This window comes from Aspergillus uvarum (genome assembly GCF_003184745.1).
Source record: "Aspergillus uvarum CBS 121591 unplaced genomic scaffold BO82scaffold_5, whole genome shotgun sequence".
NCBI lineage: Eukaryota > Fungi > Ascomycota > Eurotiomycetes > Eurotiales > Aspergillaceae > Aspergillus > Aspergillus uvarum.
This window is the reverse complement of record NW_020291302.1, coordinates 296,757-311,375: the sequence shown is the minus strand read 5'-3', so window position 1 is coordinate 311,375 and position 14,619 is coordinate 296,757. Positions and strand designations below refer to the sequence as shown.

The following is a 14,619-nucleotide window of genomic DNA, read 5'->3' as shown; positions in this document are numbered from 1 at the left end:
ATGCGGAAGTTGTCTCGGAAGGTCTCCATCTCAGACCAGGAGTCATGCACGCATCGAATGAAGCAGTACCTGAGAGCGACACACGAAAGCCCGGGAGTTTGAGTCTAGAGGCGAAACAGCGGGTCGATGGTCTCCTCCGACACGAGCTCGCCGGGACGTCTCTGTAGCCAACCGAGATCAGCAAGAATCGCACCAAAGGAAACCAACGGCAAACTTACGAAACTGTCGTAATGCTCCGAGCGCAGGAACATGTCGACGGGCCAATCGGTGACTCCCTTCCAGTGCATCCCCTCCAAGCTGCCGTTCCAGACCAAGGCGGACACGATCAGAGCGTAGGTCACCTCGACCCAGCGGTCGGCCACGCCGGAGCCTTCTTCGATGATGACCGCCTCGATCTCGATCAGACAGGCGTCCATCCCGCTGCTCTCACCGCGCAGCATGGCGACCGCGTCCTCATGTTCAATCGCAAACACCACCATGCCTTCGACGACGTCGTCATCCTGTCCGGTGAACACCATGACCGGCTCGCCGTTGGGGGTCCGCTCGTACAGTCGGTACCCCACCGCGCGGGCCGGCTGCATTCGACGGGCAAACTGGAAACTGTCCGGCTGGTCGCAATAGGCGCGCAGCACAGTGGGCAGCTTGAGACAGCCGTAGACGAAGATGACGTGCTGGTCCTCGTCTGCCAGGAGCTGGTGCAGCTGGGCCATGTTCAGCTGGTTGTGATAGGCCACCTTGTAGTTGTCCGGGTACCAGTGAAGACATTCCATGTTGCGGACGGTGCTGGGACGACGGCTCATATTGGGTTGTTCACGCGCAGAAACAGGTTTTCAGAGGTAAGGATAGAGATACAAAGATACTGGGCATAGTCGGTGGGAAGGAAGGTGAGAATGTGAAGTTGAAAGATGGGGAGCCATCGTGTTACGGAATGAGACGCCATAAGGATCTATGATGTCGTCGCTTAGTCGGCGACTTGTAAGGCAGACCCGCATGGCTGTAGGCAGCGCTCTCACTGTGTGCGTGCGCTGGTGAAGTCCTTCTTGATGCTATACTGGAGCGCTAGGCTGGTACATTCACCAGACCACGTGACCTGGAATGCACTGAACTGGTAAAACAGTCAAGAGGCCTTATTGATAAGCGGGCTAGTGAAGCCGTTAGCTATGATTCTGTGCTTCCTTGTGCTTGATTCATTTCATGACTCGTTCTTTTGCTAACTTACTGGCAGCAGAAGTAATGGTAGAGTTGCTGTGAACTCCGAACACTCTTTCGCCATGACATCCTCAGGGATGTGTGAGCACAACGTGAGAACAGCCTTCAAACAGTTAGAACAGGAAACCAGGGGAGTCAACGTTCTTCCTTTTCTACTTGACGGAAATCAGCTTGTTAGGCTGGTTGACCAGAGGCTATCTTGGTGATAGATCGCCATGATGCCTAAGGCCACGTCTTCTCACTGCCTGAGGCATCGACACGGCAGCTCTATGACACCTGAATGTCAAAGCCAAAAGAAAAGACCAGATCGACCGCTTCAAACACTAGCCAGTCTTCAGATCGCTAGTTCGAAGAGCTTCCCCGGGCTTATCAAGCACCCAAAGCAACGAAGGGCCAGAGGCGGATGATCATTGTGGATACGACTGGCTTCCATGCGGTTCTTCTTCCCCCAGGCGGTGGCGGAAGGCGGAAGGCGGTGGGTGTTTTGGGTGGCTCAGGATTCAGGAATCTCTGCAAACAGCTTAAGTCATCAGTTCAGTTCCCGAACAGGCCCTGGCGCTATCGTCACCTCTTAACAACCCGGAGCTCTTCTGTCTTCTGCCAACCTACACTCAATCTCACTTCCCATCTCCCTCTCTCCCCACCCACTTACCCACCTATTCTGCTCTATCACTTTTGCATCTCTCCCCCCAAATTGCGCCATCTCCCAGACATTTCCTGCTGTCTGTTGAGATCTCTTTCCCTTTCTTCCTTTCCTTATCTTCACTGCCCTCCGTGCCTGTTACCGAGCTCGCCTAATCCGGGACGGCAACAGTCCTTGCTACCTTCCCGACTGACTACGTTGCTTTACGCGCCTTTCTGCACACTCCATCACGATGAGCGCAGAGCCAGACCACACCCACGAGAAGAAGAGGGTCAACCTCAAGTAGGTCCCATCGATGAAGATTTCCAGTCCTGCCCCGCATGCTAATACATCATAGTGACCCCTCGGGCGCCGAGAAGAAAGAGGTAAAGACTTTGCCTCCCGACTCCGCAGGGACCTTGTTGGTGATATTGACATGAACTCGTTGTTAGGAGCTTGACACCTCGACCGCTATCCTCAAGAAGAAGAAGAAGCCCAACTCTCTGATGTGAGTTTGCCTGCGTCGTTTGTTCTGTGGGGCGGGGGCTGCGATACTGACGTGTGCGTGTCAATAGTGTTACGGATGCCGTCAACGATGACAACTCCGTTATTGCCCTCTCCAACAACACGATGGAGACCCTCCAGCTCTTCCGCGGTGATACCGTTCTTGTCAAGGGCAAGAAGCGCAAGGACACTGTTCTGATTGTCTTGGCGGATGATGATCTCGATGACGGCAGCGCTCGCATCAACCGTGTCGTCAGACACAACCTCCGTGTCAAGCACGGCGACATGATCACCGTCCACCCTTGCCCCGATATCAAATATGTGAGTCCAGCCCTAAGGAGAGCATGCGGTGGCTGGTGGCTAACCGCGGTTTCTTTTGTGTGATAGGCCAAGCGTATTGCCGTCCTGCCCATTGCCGACACCGTCGAGGGCCTGACCGGCTCCCTCTTCGACGTCTACCTTGCCCCCTACTTCCGCGAAGCCTACAGACCCGTCCGACAGGGAGATCTGTTCACAGTACGAGGCGGTATGAGACAGGTGGAGTTCAAGGTGGTTGAGGTTGATCCCCCGGAGTACGGTATTGTGGCTCAGGACACGATCATCCACTGCGAGGGCGAGCCCATCCAGCGTGAGGATGAGGAGGGCAACCTCAACGAGGTCGGTTATGATGACATTGGTGGCTGTCGCAAGCAGATGGCTCAGATCCGCGAGTTGGTCGAATTGCCCCTGCGTCACCCCCAGCTCTTCAAGTCCATCGGTATCAAGCCCCCTCGTGGTATCCTGATGTACGGTCCTCCCGGTACTGGTAAGACTCTGATGGCTCGTGCTGTTGCCAACGAGACCGGTGCCTTCTTCTTCCTGATCAACGGACCCGAGATCATGTCCAAGATGGCCGGTGAGTCCGAGTCGAATCTGCGTAAGGCTTTCGAGGAGGCCGAGAAGAACTCCCCCGCCATCATCTTCATCGATGAAATCGATTCCATCGCCCCCAAGCGTGAGAAGACCAACGGAGAAGTCGAGCGCCGTGTTGTCTCCCAGCTCCTCACCCTCATGGACGGTATGAAGGCCCGCTCCAACGTCGTTGTCATGGCCGCCACCAACCGCCCCAACTCCATCGACCCTGCCCTTCGTCGTTTCGGTCGTTTCGATCGTGAGGTCGACATCGGTATCCCGGACCCTACCGGCCGTCTCGAGATCCTGTCGATCCACACCAAGAACATGAAGCTGGGTGACGATGTCGATCTGGAGACGATCGCTGCCGAGACCCACGGTTACGTCGGTTCCGATCTTGCTTCGCTCTGCTCTGAGGCCGCCATGCAGCAGATCCGTGAGAAGATGGACCTGATTGACTTGGATGAGGATACCATTGACGCTGAGGTCCTTGACTCTCTTGGTGTCACCATGGAGAACTTCCGTTACGCCCTTGGTGTTTCCAACCCCTCCGCTCTGCGCGAGGTTGCCGTCGTCGAGGTCCCCAACGTCCGGTGGGAGGACATTGGTGGTCTCGAGGAGGTCAAGCGCGAGCTTATCGAGAGCGTCCAGTACCCTGTGGACCACCCCGAGAAGTTCCAGAAGTTCGGTCTTTCTCCTTCCCGCGGTGTGCTGTTCTACGGCCCCCCTGGTACTGGTAAGACCATGCTGGCCAAGGCCGTGGCCAACGAGTGCGCTGCCAACTTCATCTCCGTCAAGGGTCCTGAGTTGCTGAGCATGTGGTTCGGTGAGTCTGAGAGCAACATCCGTGACATCTTCGACAAGGCTCGTGCCGCCGCCCCCTGCGTCGTCTTCCTCGATGAGTTGGATTCCATTGCCAAGTCCCGTGGTGGATCCGTGGGCGATGCTGGTGGTGCTTCCGACCGTGTTGTCAACCAGCTCCTGACCGGTAAGTTATTCCGCTGTTGCTTCGAAGGTTCCTAGCTAACTCGTCCCAGAAATGGATGGTATGACCTCCAAGAAGAACGTCTTCGTCATCGGTGCTACGAATAGACCCGAGCAGCTGGACGCTGCCCTGGTCCGTCCGGGTCGTCTGGATACTCTGGTCTACGTTCCCCTGCCCGACCAGGCCTCGCGTGAGAGCATTCTCAAGGCCCAGCTGCGCAAGACGCCCGTTGCTCCTGACGTCGACATCTCCTTCATCGCCAGCAAGACCCACGGCTTCTCCGGTGCCGATCTTGGCTTCGTTACTCAGCGTGCTGTCAAGCTTGCCATCAAGCAGTCGATCAGCGCCGACATCGACCGCCAGAAGCAGCGCGAGGCCCAGGGTGAGGACGTCAAGATGGAGGACGAGGAGCTTGAGGAGGAGGACCCCGTGCCGGAGCTGACCCGCGCCCACTTCGAGGAGGCGATGAAGTCGGCCAGAAAGTCGGTTAGCGATGTGGAGATCCGCCGCTACGAGGCCTTCGCGCAGAGCTTGAAGAACTCTGGCGGCAGCACCTTCTTCCGCTTCCCTTCCTCGGGTGAGGTGGCGGACAACAACACTTTTGGCGAAGCCGGCAATGATGACAGCCTCTACGACTAAACTGTATCCTTTCATGCTTTGTTTCATGCGCACTTCGTTAGATCAGCGGGGTGAGCCTCGACTAAATCACGTTGGTTGACAAGTACTTTTGTGGCCATTTCTTATTATTCTGGGTGCTAAGATAGTTCTGATCATCTAATAGCCAAGAAGTTGCTACGATGTGTTTCGATTGTAGAAACTAAGGTGCAAGTAACGAAGTAGTCGAATTTGGTATCTAGAAAATGCAATGCCCACCGTAAACACCGGGGGGGGGTCCCGAAACAATCCAAACGCCAGACGGATGTCCCCCAACACCAACATGAACTCCCACGTATTTATCGAATATAACACAGACAGCAGAGGAGCCAGCAGAGCAGACTTCCTCATTTCCCCTGCTTCAGCTTCATCTTCTTCTCCCCTTTCTTGACGGGACTCCCACTGGCCCCGGCCCCATTACTCTCCCCATTCTTCATCCCCTTGACCCGATCCTTCTGGCCCGGCGTTTTCGTGGTAGTGGTAGTCTGCTCCTTCTCCCTCTCCTTGTCCCTCTCCCCACCCTCCCCGGCCGTTTGACCAGGACCCCCAACCCCATCCCCATCCCCTTCGAGGATCACCACCTCGCGCAGAACCTCCTTGATCGCGCGGACACCCTGCTCGACAACAGCCGAGGGGATCCGCACGTCCACATTCTCAAAGAAGGCTGCATTATCGCCGCTGCCGTCGGCGTTGGCGTTCCTCCGCCCATTCGCGTGATCCGAGGCATCATCATCTTCATTCTTGATCGCTGCCCCGTTTCTTGGGGCGGGCAGGAGCGACGGATGCCGTCGTCCCTCGGCGGACGCGACCACCGCCTCGATCACCTCGTCGAACCGCTCGCATCGTCCCCCCCGGAGGAGTTCCTGGGCCAGGCGCCGGATCTTCTCGGTCCAGCCGGTGCGTTGCAGGGCCGCGAGGAGCGTGCTGTGCAGGTCGTCGAGGGCGGGCGTTGTGGTTAGGTGCGTTAGGAGGTCGGTTTCTAGGTCGTTGGGGGGGGTTTGGTCGGGGCGGGCCGGGGTGGTTGTCATTTTTTGGGGTGGGGTTGTGGTTTGGAGGTAGGGTAGTGTAGGTAGGTAGGTGGTTCGTGGGTTGAGGTCGAGGTTGTTGGAGATTGTGGGGAGGGGTGGGTGGTTTTCTGCGGTGGTGGTGGTTCAGGTGGTGGCGTGGTTCGAGGGAGGAGGCGTAGGGGTTTCGTCCTGGGGGTGGTGTGTTGGAGCCGAGGTGAATCTCCTTGTTGCAGCAGGTAGTGTATCGCGGTAATGGTTGAGGGTTCGAGTGCTGTACACTGCAATGTACTGTACTGTACAGTACAAACGGGTTGAGGTCGGAGGGGGGAAACTGCGGGCGGCGGCGGGAGGCGGCGGAGGAGATGGGCGGGCTGGATCCAGTCCCAACTGGACTGTCGAGCGGGCGGAGAAGCCGGCGGATCAGATCAGATCACATCCTCTCCCTCCTCAAATGTTACCCGCCGACGCACTTGTCGGTCCCAGCGCCAGCGCTTGCGTCTTTACTCTGAATTGTACTTCCATTAAGACAGCCGCGATGCAATTTGACAGAATAGTGCTGAATACTGCGGATGAATGTGTTGCATATGTCGAGTTTCTACTGGTAGCGGAGTCAATCGACCCACTTGATTGATCAAGCATTTCGTCAGTTCAGTTAACTACTGATTGTGGTGAAGAATAGATATGCCACCAGTAACTATGGTACATCCCTATTGTTGATGACCCTTAGTGTTACAACCCACTTGACTTTAAATTCCCTTCTCAACACCCAAAACATCAAACCCTGCACCGCTCCACGCACCCCCCAGCCCGGCCATACCCCTGCCCAAGGCTTCGCTTCAGGGTACCGCGATGCGATAATAATAGCACATCGCCGCCATTGCCCCCGGTACCTTAGCGCCAGCCGCCGGCCGGAGGCAACAAAACCACGATGCAATCCTTGCGCCGGAGACACAGTACAATCCAACCTTGAACTCTAGTCTAGTCGACCTTACGTACCACAGTCGTGGGCTTGCAGGAGAGAACCCCACTCTCCCCAAAAATCTACCGATTGATCACACTACACTGATCGTGGTTATTCCATGCTGAAAGCCGCCAGACGATTTGATCGGGGCTGCGCAGGAAGCGTGCCGCGACGGCTTGGGGGGGGAGGAGGCGGGGGCAGGCCACACCACATGTTCGTGTAATCTTTTTGCTTAGACGCTTGTGTGACCTCAAATGTCGGTCCCCTTGCTTGGCTTGCCAGAAGGTGTTATGTAGTAGCTGGAGGCTGATCCAGTGGCAAGGTGGATGTATGTGTTGTGCAGTACAGTATCTCCCGTGCAGATATCCGCATAGATTGATGCAATATGTTCCGGTCGGGGGAATGCCCAGTGGGTTTCCGACGAGGACGTGGGAGGGAGGGACTGCTCGGGATGCCATCCGTTGCAAGGACTTTTCTCGGATGTCAGTAGTTACTCGGTATGTGTACTGTACTCAGATGTCAGGGAACTCGACGGAGTACACATAGATTAAAGTGGAGAATCCGACCCCTGTCGGTGCGAGAGTACCTAGCATAGAGTATGGAGCCCAGTCGGGGTGCTTTAGTGCAGTGACCGTTGACGTTGACGTTGACCCATCCGGGCTGGTCGCTTGAGATAGTAGATCCGGAATTGAGATCCTGTGAAAAGAAAAAAAGTTTGATCACCTTGCATGATGGCTACGGTACTTCTGTACAATGTTTCTGCCTGGACTTTGGGTTCTTAGGGTCATAGGTGCAGCAGCGTGGCGGCGACCCGAATGTAGCCGGGCATTTGTAGATTTACAGATACAATCACATTCTACCAAAATTTTGTGTTAGAGAATGATAATCTGTCTTAAGAAATGATAATCAATACGAGCAGAGCAGACTAGATCGTACCTTCTAGAAGGAGTTTATTTCCCTCGGCCCCTCCAACAGTCCCTCGACTCCGAGGTCCTCAGACTCAGACCCAGAAAAGGGGGGAATGGAGGCACCCATTATTGATTAATATCGTTCCGGTTGATATAGGGCTGGCAAAGACACCTCGAAAACACCATTGGCTCACATGGCCAGAACCTATAGTAGCCAATAATTCAGTCAGTTAATGAGGGCGCGCGTTGATAACTTAAAAAAAGTTGCGGTGCAAAAAGGAAGGACAAAAATAAGTCACAAAAAAAAAAGCCATGGCACGATGGACGGCGGCGGAGGAAGAACCAAAGGCCCCAGTTCCCCAAAAACGTCAAGGCTCCGGCACTATTGGATTTTTGACAGGGCACCCAGAATATCGTGGGACGGTGGGAGGAGCTTTGGGCTTGGGCTCGTTCCCTCGGTTAGTCCGACCTTGGGATCGAAATAGTTCCCTCGCTAGTCTCCCCCATAATCCAGGGGAGAAGAGACATTGGTGGGCTTGGCGTCAAGACTAGTTCTATATCGGAATCGGAATATTGGGTGTTGATATGGATCGTATGGATAGTTGAGCTTGGATGTGGTGGTGGTTATAGTAGTGGATGGACTCGGGAAAGGGGGTAGGTTATCATGGATCCGATAGTATGGATCGTCTTGATGGAGATGATAGAGGATAGACTATAGTCTATGGGTGGTCTTTTTCAGGGGAGGATAACGGTGATATTGCCCCAGTGGGAATATCTTCATTGCATTGATTGCATGTTGTGTGCAATGGATCAGATGGAGGATACTGGGCTAGGTAGATAGTAACTTAGTATATGGGAGGGTTTGTTCTCCCACCTACACAGTAGTCATCCAGTCAGTGTCCGGTCCAGACCGCGGGAGATCACGTGAGGCGATCCAAGCATCGAAGCGCCTCTTTTTCCCTTTCGGCGGTTCGTTCGCTACTCCGCGCCCAACCAGCTGCCTCGCTGCTTGCTGCTTGCTGCTGCTGCTGCTGCTGCTGCTCGCTGCTGCGCTGCCGCTCCTCCTCTCACTTTCAACTGACCTGCTCTTCCTTCTCTTCTTCTGCTTCCTTTTTATTATTTCTTCAATACAGTAGAGAGATTTCTCATCTTCCTCTCTAACCTCCTCTTTCTCTTCCACCTTCATTACCTCCACCGTGGCCGTCATCACATTTCCGATCTCCTCCCTCATCCTTCCCTCTTCTTCTCCCCCCCCCCCCCCCCCCCCCCCCAAGCTTCCCCGCTCTCGCTGCATGCCTGTGATTATTAGCCTGGTTGGCCTCAGGAACTCCACTCCACTCCTCGCAATCACGGCCATCATCCACATCTCGCCGGATTCTTCTTTCGCCTCGAGGATTTGACTTCTACCGTCGTCGACGGCTGTCTCCTGTCTATCCCCCACATCTCATCTCAGCCATCTCCAACCACCCCCGCCGTATCTGACACGAGCCGCTTCCCGACCCGGAACCTCGAATCCTGAAACTCATCACCGGCGCTATTGAAAGTTCCTCCATTGTTCGCCCAGAATCCATCCAAGACAGTCCGATACCTTTCGATCGTGCACCCTCCATCCTAACTTCGCTCGTGCTACATCTGGCGCCGTCTCATTTCCCCCCAGCCGGTCCGACGTCCAACCCATCTCCCTCTTCGTGCTGGGCGTCGTTGCCGGTCATTGATCCTTATCCACCATGTCTCTCCACACCTCCTATCACGCCGACTCCGATGCAGACGACGAGTACGAACGCAGTGTCATCACCTCCCCTCACCTAGCCACCGATTCGGAAGCCTCCCCCTCCGAGTCCGAGTTTCCCTCCGCCGAACACACCCCGACCACCCTGGCCAATTTCGACGATAACCCCCGCTCGCCGAAGACCATCATCACAGAATGGACGGCCGAAGAGTGCGCACATTTTGTTGCCGCTTTGGGTCTGCGTCAGTACTGCGCGGCCTTTTTAGGTGAGTGCTTCGACGATAATCTGGCGCGGTCGATGTTCATCCGTGCTGACTTTTTGATCCTACAGAGAACGAAATCGTTGGCGAAGCGCTTATCGCACTCAAACATGACGAACTGAAAGAGATGGGTATTGCTAGTGTAGGGCACCGGTTGACCATCCTCAAGAGCGTCTACGAGACCAAGGTCAAGCAAGATATTCCGCTGGACGCCGATCATTACATTCCACTCTGTACGTGTATCCCCCGACATGATACTGGAATATCTTGCTGACGTCCGATGATTGCATAGCTGCCGACCAAAGTATGAACGAAGGTGCCACTCAAGACGATGTCGCTCGTTTAATTCAGTCCATCCGGTTGCGAGACGAACGCATAGTTACCGTGGAGGCAGAGTTGCGGCGCATGGCAGACGACTACCGCCGGTTGCGCGAGGAACTCCTACCTGTCTTCAAGATGGCCAAGGATCGATCGCAACCGCTGCCACCCCCATCGGCGGTACCCGCAACTGCAACAGAAACCTATCACGAGCCCCCGAATCTGACTTCGCCCTCTGGAATCACGCTCCTGGATCGCTCGGGTTCGATTCTCTCGAGAACATTCTCCAAGAGAGGACACACCGGCGGGACAACCCCCAAAACCAGCTCCCCTACTTATATCCCACCTTCCATCCACGAAGGACGCATGTATGGGGACGGCGGTGGATTGGATCCGTCCACGGCCAACTCATCCCACATGGCTATGATGAACGGAAAGGCCCAGTTATCGCCAGGAATCCCGTCGCCGACCTCCCCAGGCAACCTCCACACGCAGACTCTGGCCTCACGGGCCTACTCACAGCCTAGTTCGGCCAGCATCAACCACGCCTCTCACAACCACCACGACGACACGCCTCCGACGCAATCCCGCTCGGACCGATTGAATCCGACCCCGACGCAAGCCACGCGCCCTGACATCCCGACCCGGTCAGACTCTCGAGCGACTGGGGACCCCCCGAGCGTGGAGATCTTCAAGTCTTTCCGAGTATCGTTGGATGATCCCTGCCATAAAGTCCTCCCTGCGGCTCTGAAGAAGTACAACATCAACGCGGACTGGAAGCAATACGCACTGTATATCGTCTATGGTGACCAGGAACGGTGTCTCGGGTTAGAGGAGAGGCCGCTGATCTTGTTCAAGCAACTTCAAAACGAAGGACGGAAGCCGATGTTCATGCTGCGGAAACAAGTCCATCCACTGGAGAACAACATGTATCCCACCGGTAGCGGGTCGGCCCCGAATAGTGCTGGTTTCGAAGGGCGACAAGCTCAAATCAATCTACCTGGCGGAGTTTTGTGAGCATTTCTAGATGATCTGCCTTACTTTCTTGCTTGAGATACCCCAGGCACCGCTGGTGCCCCACTTCTTTTCCTCCCCCTCTTTGATCCTTCTTCACCCCGCCTACCTAGCTTCTACATACCTTGACATTCCTCCTTCTCATAAGTCCTTATCTCTTTGGCGTGCATACGTGTCTCGCAATATGGCGTTGGGCTTGGCTTCGGGGTAACGCGGAACTGGAAAAGTAAAGCACATTGACACAGCGTGGTGATTTTCTTTTTATTCTCATTCTTGTTCATATACTTTACATCTATATCTACCCTAATCTGTGTCTCAATATGAGTATGTCCAACCCTCCTTCGAGCAACATATACAGAAGTGCTCGGATTCTGTGCCGCTAGAGTCTTGCCTGCCTCGCTGGGTGTCTTGGTGTTTGGGCTTGATAGCAAATGCCGGACTTCTCTCTACTTCTACCTCGATACCGAAGTTCTCCCAACTAGGTAAACCCACCCGACACCGCCAGAGCATCACCACCTACCCGTGGGAAGCCGCCCCTCCGCACCCATGCCCATCCATGACGATGACGATAAGTCACCCCTCAGAATTGCAAATGACCCCTCCATGACGCCTTCCCCCTTCACACGCAGACAAAACCGAAAAAGAATGCCGTGACTGGGCTCGACCAGAATCCGCACTCCACACTGCTAGCATAAGGCTAGTACGGGGGCTCTGCAATGTTAATACCACTACACCACCGCGGCGCTTGTTGTACAGTAGCACTCGACACTCAATTATGGCCCCACTGTTCCGGACGCCTCAGGCAGCAACTATGCCCTACCGCCATCGCAGCTGTACTATGTATCCTATTGTTTTTGCCCGGGGAATTGTGATCTGGATCGTATGGTTTACTTCCTTGGGGGCTTTGTTGGTGGAACGATGAAGTTGAGACGGTATGTATCTATGTGTGAGAGGATGTGGCGTGGTTGCTTTGTGCGCGAGCTGCATACCATGGGCATGGGTTTGGAGGTATGGGCGAGGAGCCTATAAGTTACTGCCAGAGGGGGTGGTTTCGGTGCGGTCTCCAGGCTTGAGGGGCCGCTTCTCTTGTAGGTTGTTCGGTTGTCCTCATTTGCTGGAAGGATGAAATCATCGGTGGTATTGAAGCTGATTTTGGAGTCGTCATACTATCTGATGGATTCTGGCACTATGAACGAACGTATCTATCGAGGGCGACAGGAGTGGGAAGCGGTGAACATTCGTGATATTCTTAGAATGCATCGAACAACGATGGCTGGACTGTAGTTACTACCTAGTAGGGACTCAGTACAGCTACTGAGAAGGCGAGGTCGGTCACGTTTGCTTTGGTCGTTTGGTAATGGCCTGAGTCTACAGCACAGTACAGTACTATAAGTTAGTCTACGTAGTATCTACTAAGTATTGAGGTCACTGGAGAAAGTAGTCCAATTGCCGGGCCACCCACTCTATGCCAGAAAAGTCAAGTATGCGCGGATTCAGAGAGTGCAAAGGACACTTTGGTATATAGGTGTACGGCAGGTGCAACTGAGACATTAAATATTGAACCGAGGCACTAGACCAGGGACTATTGGAGTTAGTGTAATGGGGACTCAGGGCAACGGCTGGTACGGCTAAATATAGCCTGTTACCGTTGTGGAGCCGCATTTTAAGATCTTTATAAACCCTTGCACTAAAATGAGACATTTCATTTCAATCCAAAGAAAGGCGAACCGGGATATAGCCAGATAGATCTAGAGTCTGTTTTTCACGGACGCCCTGCGGACGGTCCGGTGTCGGGACAAGATCTTACGGGGATTCATATCCAGCACCAGCTGTTCCATCCCTCGCCCGTCGTGCCGTATTTTCATCGTAAGGGAGAAACGTGATAATATGGTGCCCCCCGCACGCATCAATGACCTTTTGCGCGCGCTCGTGGTCGCCGAGAAATTCTCCACGCCAGATTTCTGCCTCGGCCGCAGATATCGGCCACTGCTCAACGTGTTCCATTACAGAACACACACTCGCTCTGGAGGTAAGCGCTCATCTAGATTGGCTGCCTGTCTCGCAGCCGTTGCCCACCAGTCATGCTGTTGCGGAGGTACTCCAGCACAGGTAGTATCACGGCATACAAGAGCACCCTACGTCCGTCGCGACTCGTCACAATTATCGCGGCGCCGTACATGAGGAGCAGCTCTGCGCAGGATGTCGGAATATGTGCCCAGCCTCGTAGAAGAGGATGTGCTGAGGCTAGTATCAGCGCCGTCCCCCCTTGCGCACGCGTCGCATTGATATTCGCTCCGGCGATCGAGAAGGGATGCAACAAGCAATATCACCTGCTAGTCTATTTTTCCCTTCGACTGGAAGAAAGATGCGTGAACACAGATTGTAGGACATGGCCAGTGTCATCGTCCTTATTAGATGCTCGATATATCTGAAGGTCGGGCGGTACCATGACGGCGGGCAGTGGCGTTGGCATCGCAATCTTCAGATCCTGCAAATTCTTCGTCCATGACTAGAGGGCTTAGACTGCCTGCATGTTTTGCGGTGGGTTTCATGATGAAGGCCTAGGTAGGATAGACCAGATTAGAGGTAGACGTAGAAAAGTGTGGTTAGTTCCCTCATCGCTGCCCAATATGACAGCGTATTGCAGAGCTGTCCGTCCCTATCAGGAGATCACTGTATTGATGGGCAAGATACTCCAATAGTCTGGGATGTCGACAGGGACGGGGACCGTTTATACTTTGTGGTACAAAGTCGCAAGAGGATTTGGTGTAGCCTTGATGTTTTTGCCCAAGATGTCAGTGTGGGAATCATCCACCAAGTCGTATTCGAATGGATGCGGATGAGTCAAGCTGTACTCTCTCGAAACGAGATAACAAAGCATGCTTCAGAGAGTGTAAGCGTGGAAAGCCCAACCCTGCACGCGACAAAGCGGCTGCACTATTCGAATTTGTTTTGATCCTGATTCACTTGCGGACCCCGATGCGATATATTTCGCGGAAGCTATCCCGGAAGGCGTTGGGAGTCTGCAACACCATTGATAATGCTGACGAGGAAGACATCCAACCGACTCCGTACCTGTGCTTCATTGGACCGGGAGTTCCTGGTGGCTACCTTATGGTCAAGTGTAGGGCTCCGTGCTTTGACCGGAGACAAGCCATATGCTTCCACAGAATGTTAGTGTTTGTTTGCATATATGTGGCACGTTGACTTGATTGCCGAGATGAGGAGTATGTCGAAGATTTGCAGTAATCGGAGAACGATATGATGTACCAGGCAAGTATTGTGTCTCTTGTAGCACAGGGGAAGCTTTCGTACGCTTGCTACATTTGTTGCTTGGGTCTCAAAACGTTCATTTTTGATATGAAGAGGGTCTGCAATAGGCTTTAAGTTCTATTTCAAGTTGACAGGACTTTTTCTCAGTCAATGGACTGTATCTCGAAAGAGTCATCCGTGGCAGCAGCAGTACGCTGATACTGTGCTTAGAAAAGATCATCCACTCCTGGTTGTCCAGAATAGTCCGAGAGCCTGTTTCGCTCTTTGCAAAGCCTCTGCTGGGA

At 54.1% G+C, this 14,619-nt stretch overlaps 4 protein-coding genes across 4 annotated transcripts; 2 read left to right on the top strand and 2 right to left on the bottom strand.

Moving 5' to 3' along the window:
* Positions 1 to 104: 104 nt before the first annotated feature.
* On the bottom strand, positions 105 to 800 carry BO82DRAFT_398193 (gamma-glutamylcyclotransferase family protein; the record flags this gene model as incomplete). Its single annotated transcript, XM_025639013.1, has 2 exons — positions 105 to 161; positions 219 to 800. 2 exons carry the CDS (start codon positions 798 to 800, stop codon positions 105 to 107), a joined length of 639 nt encoding a protein of 212 aa, XP_025496073.1.
* A 1,284-nt stretch (positions 801 to 2,084) lies between these two features.
* cdc48 (AAA family ATPase CDC48) lies at positions 2,085 to 5,016 on the top strand (the record flags this gene model as incomplete). The annotated part of the gene is made up of 6 exons (XM_025632088.1): positions 2,085 to 2,134; positions 2,190 to 2,217; positions 2,284 to 2,339; positions 2,407 to 2,656; positions 2,723 to 4,214; positions 4,264 to 5,016. 6 exons carry the CDS (start codon positions 2,085 to 2,087, stop codon positions 4,848 to 4,850), a joined length of 2,463 nt encoding a protein of 820 aa, XP_025496072.1. The 3' UTR covers positions 4,851 to 5,016.
* On the bottom strand, positions 4,732 to 6,024 carry BO82DRAFT_140791 (uncharacterized protein). The gene has a single exon (XM_025630071.1). The coding sequence runs from the start codon at positions 5,891 to 5,893 to the stop codon at positions 5,213 to 5,215; it is 681 nt and encodes a 226-aa protein (XP_025496071.1). The 5' UTR covers positions 5,894 to 6,024; the 3' UTR covers positions 4,732 to 5,212.
* A 3,264-nt stretch (positions 6,025 to 9,288) lies between these two features.
* Positions 9,289 to 11,122, top strand: BO82DRAFT_140735 (adaptor protein STE50). The gene is made up of 3 exons (XM_025630070.1): positions 9,289 to 9,736; positions 9,802 to 9,963; positions 10,023 to 11,122. Exons 1-3 carry the CDS (start codon positions 9,469 to 9,471, stop codon positions 11,063 to 11,065), a joined length of 1,473 nt encoding a protein of 490 aa, XP_025496070.1. The 5' UTR covers positions 9,289 to 9,468; the 3' UTR covers positions 11,066 to 11,122.
* The last annotated feature ends 3,497 nt before the right edge of the window (positions 11,123 to 14,619 follow it).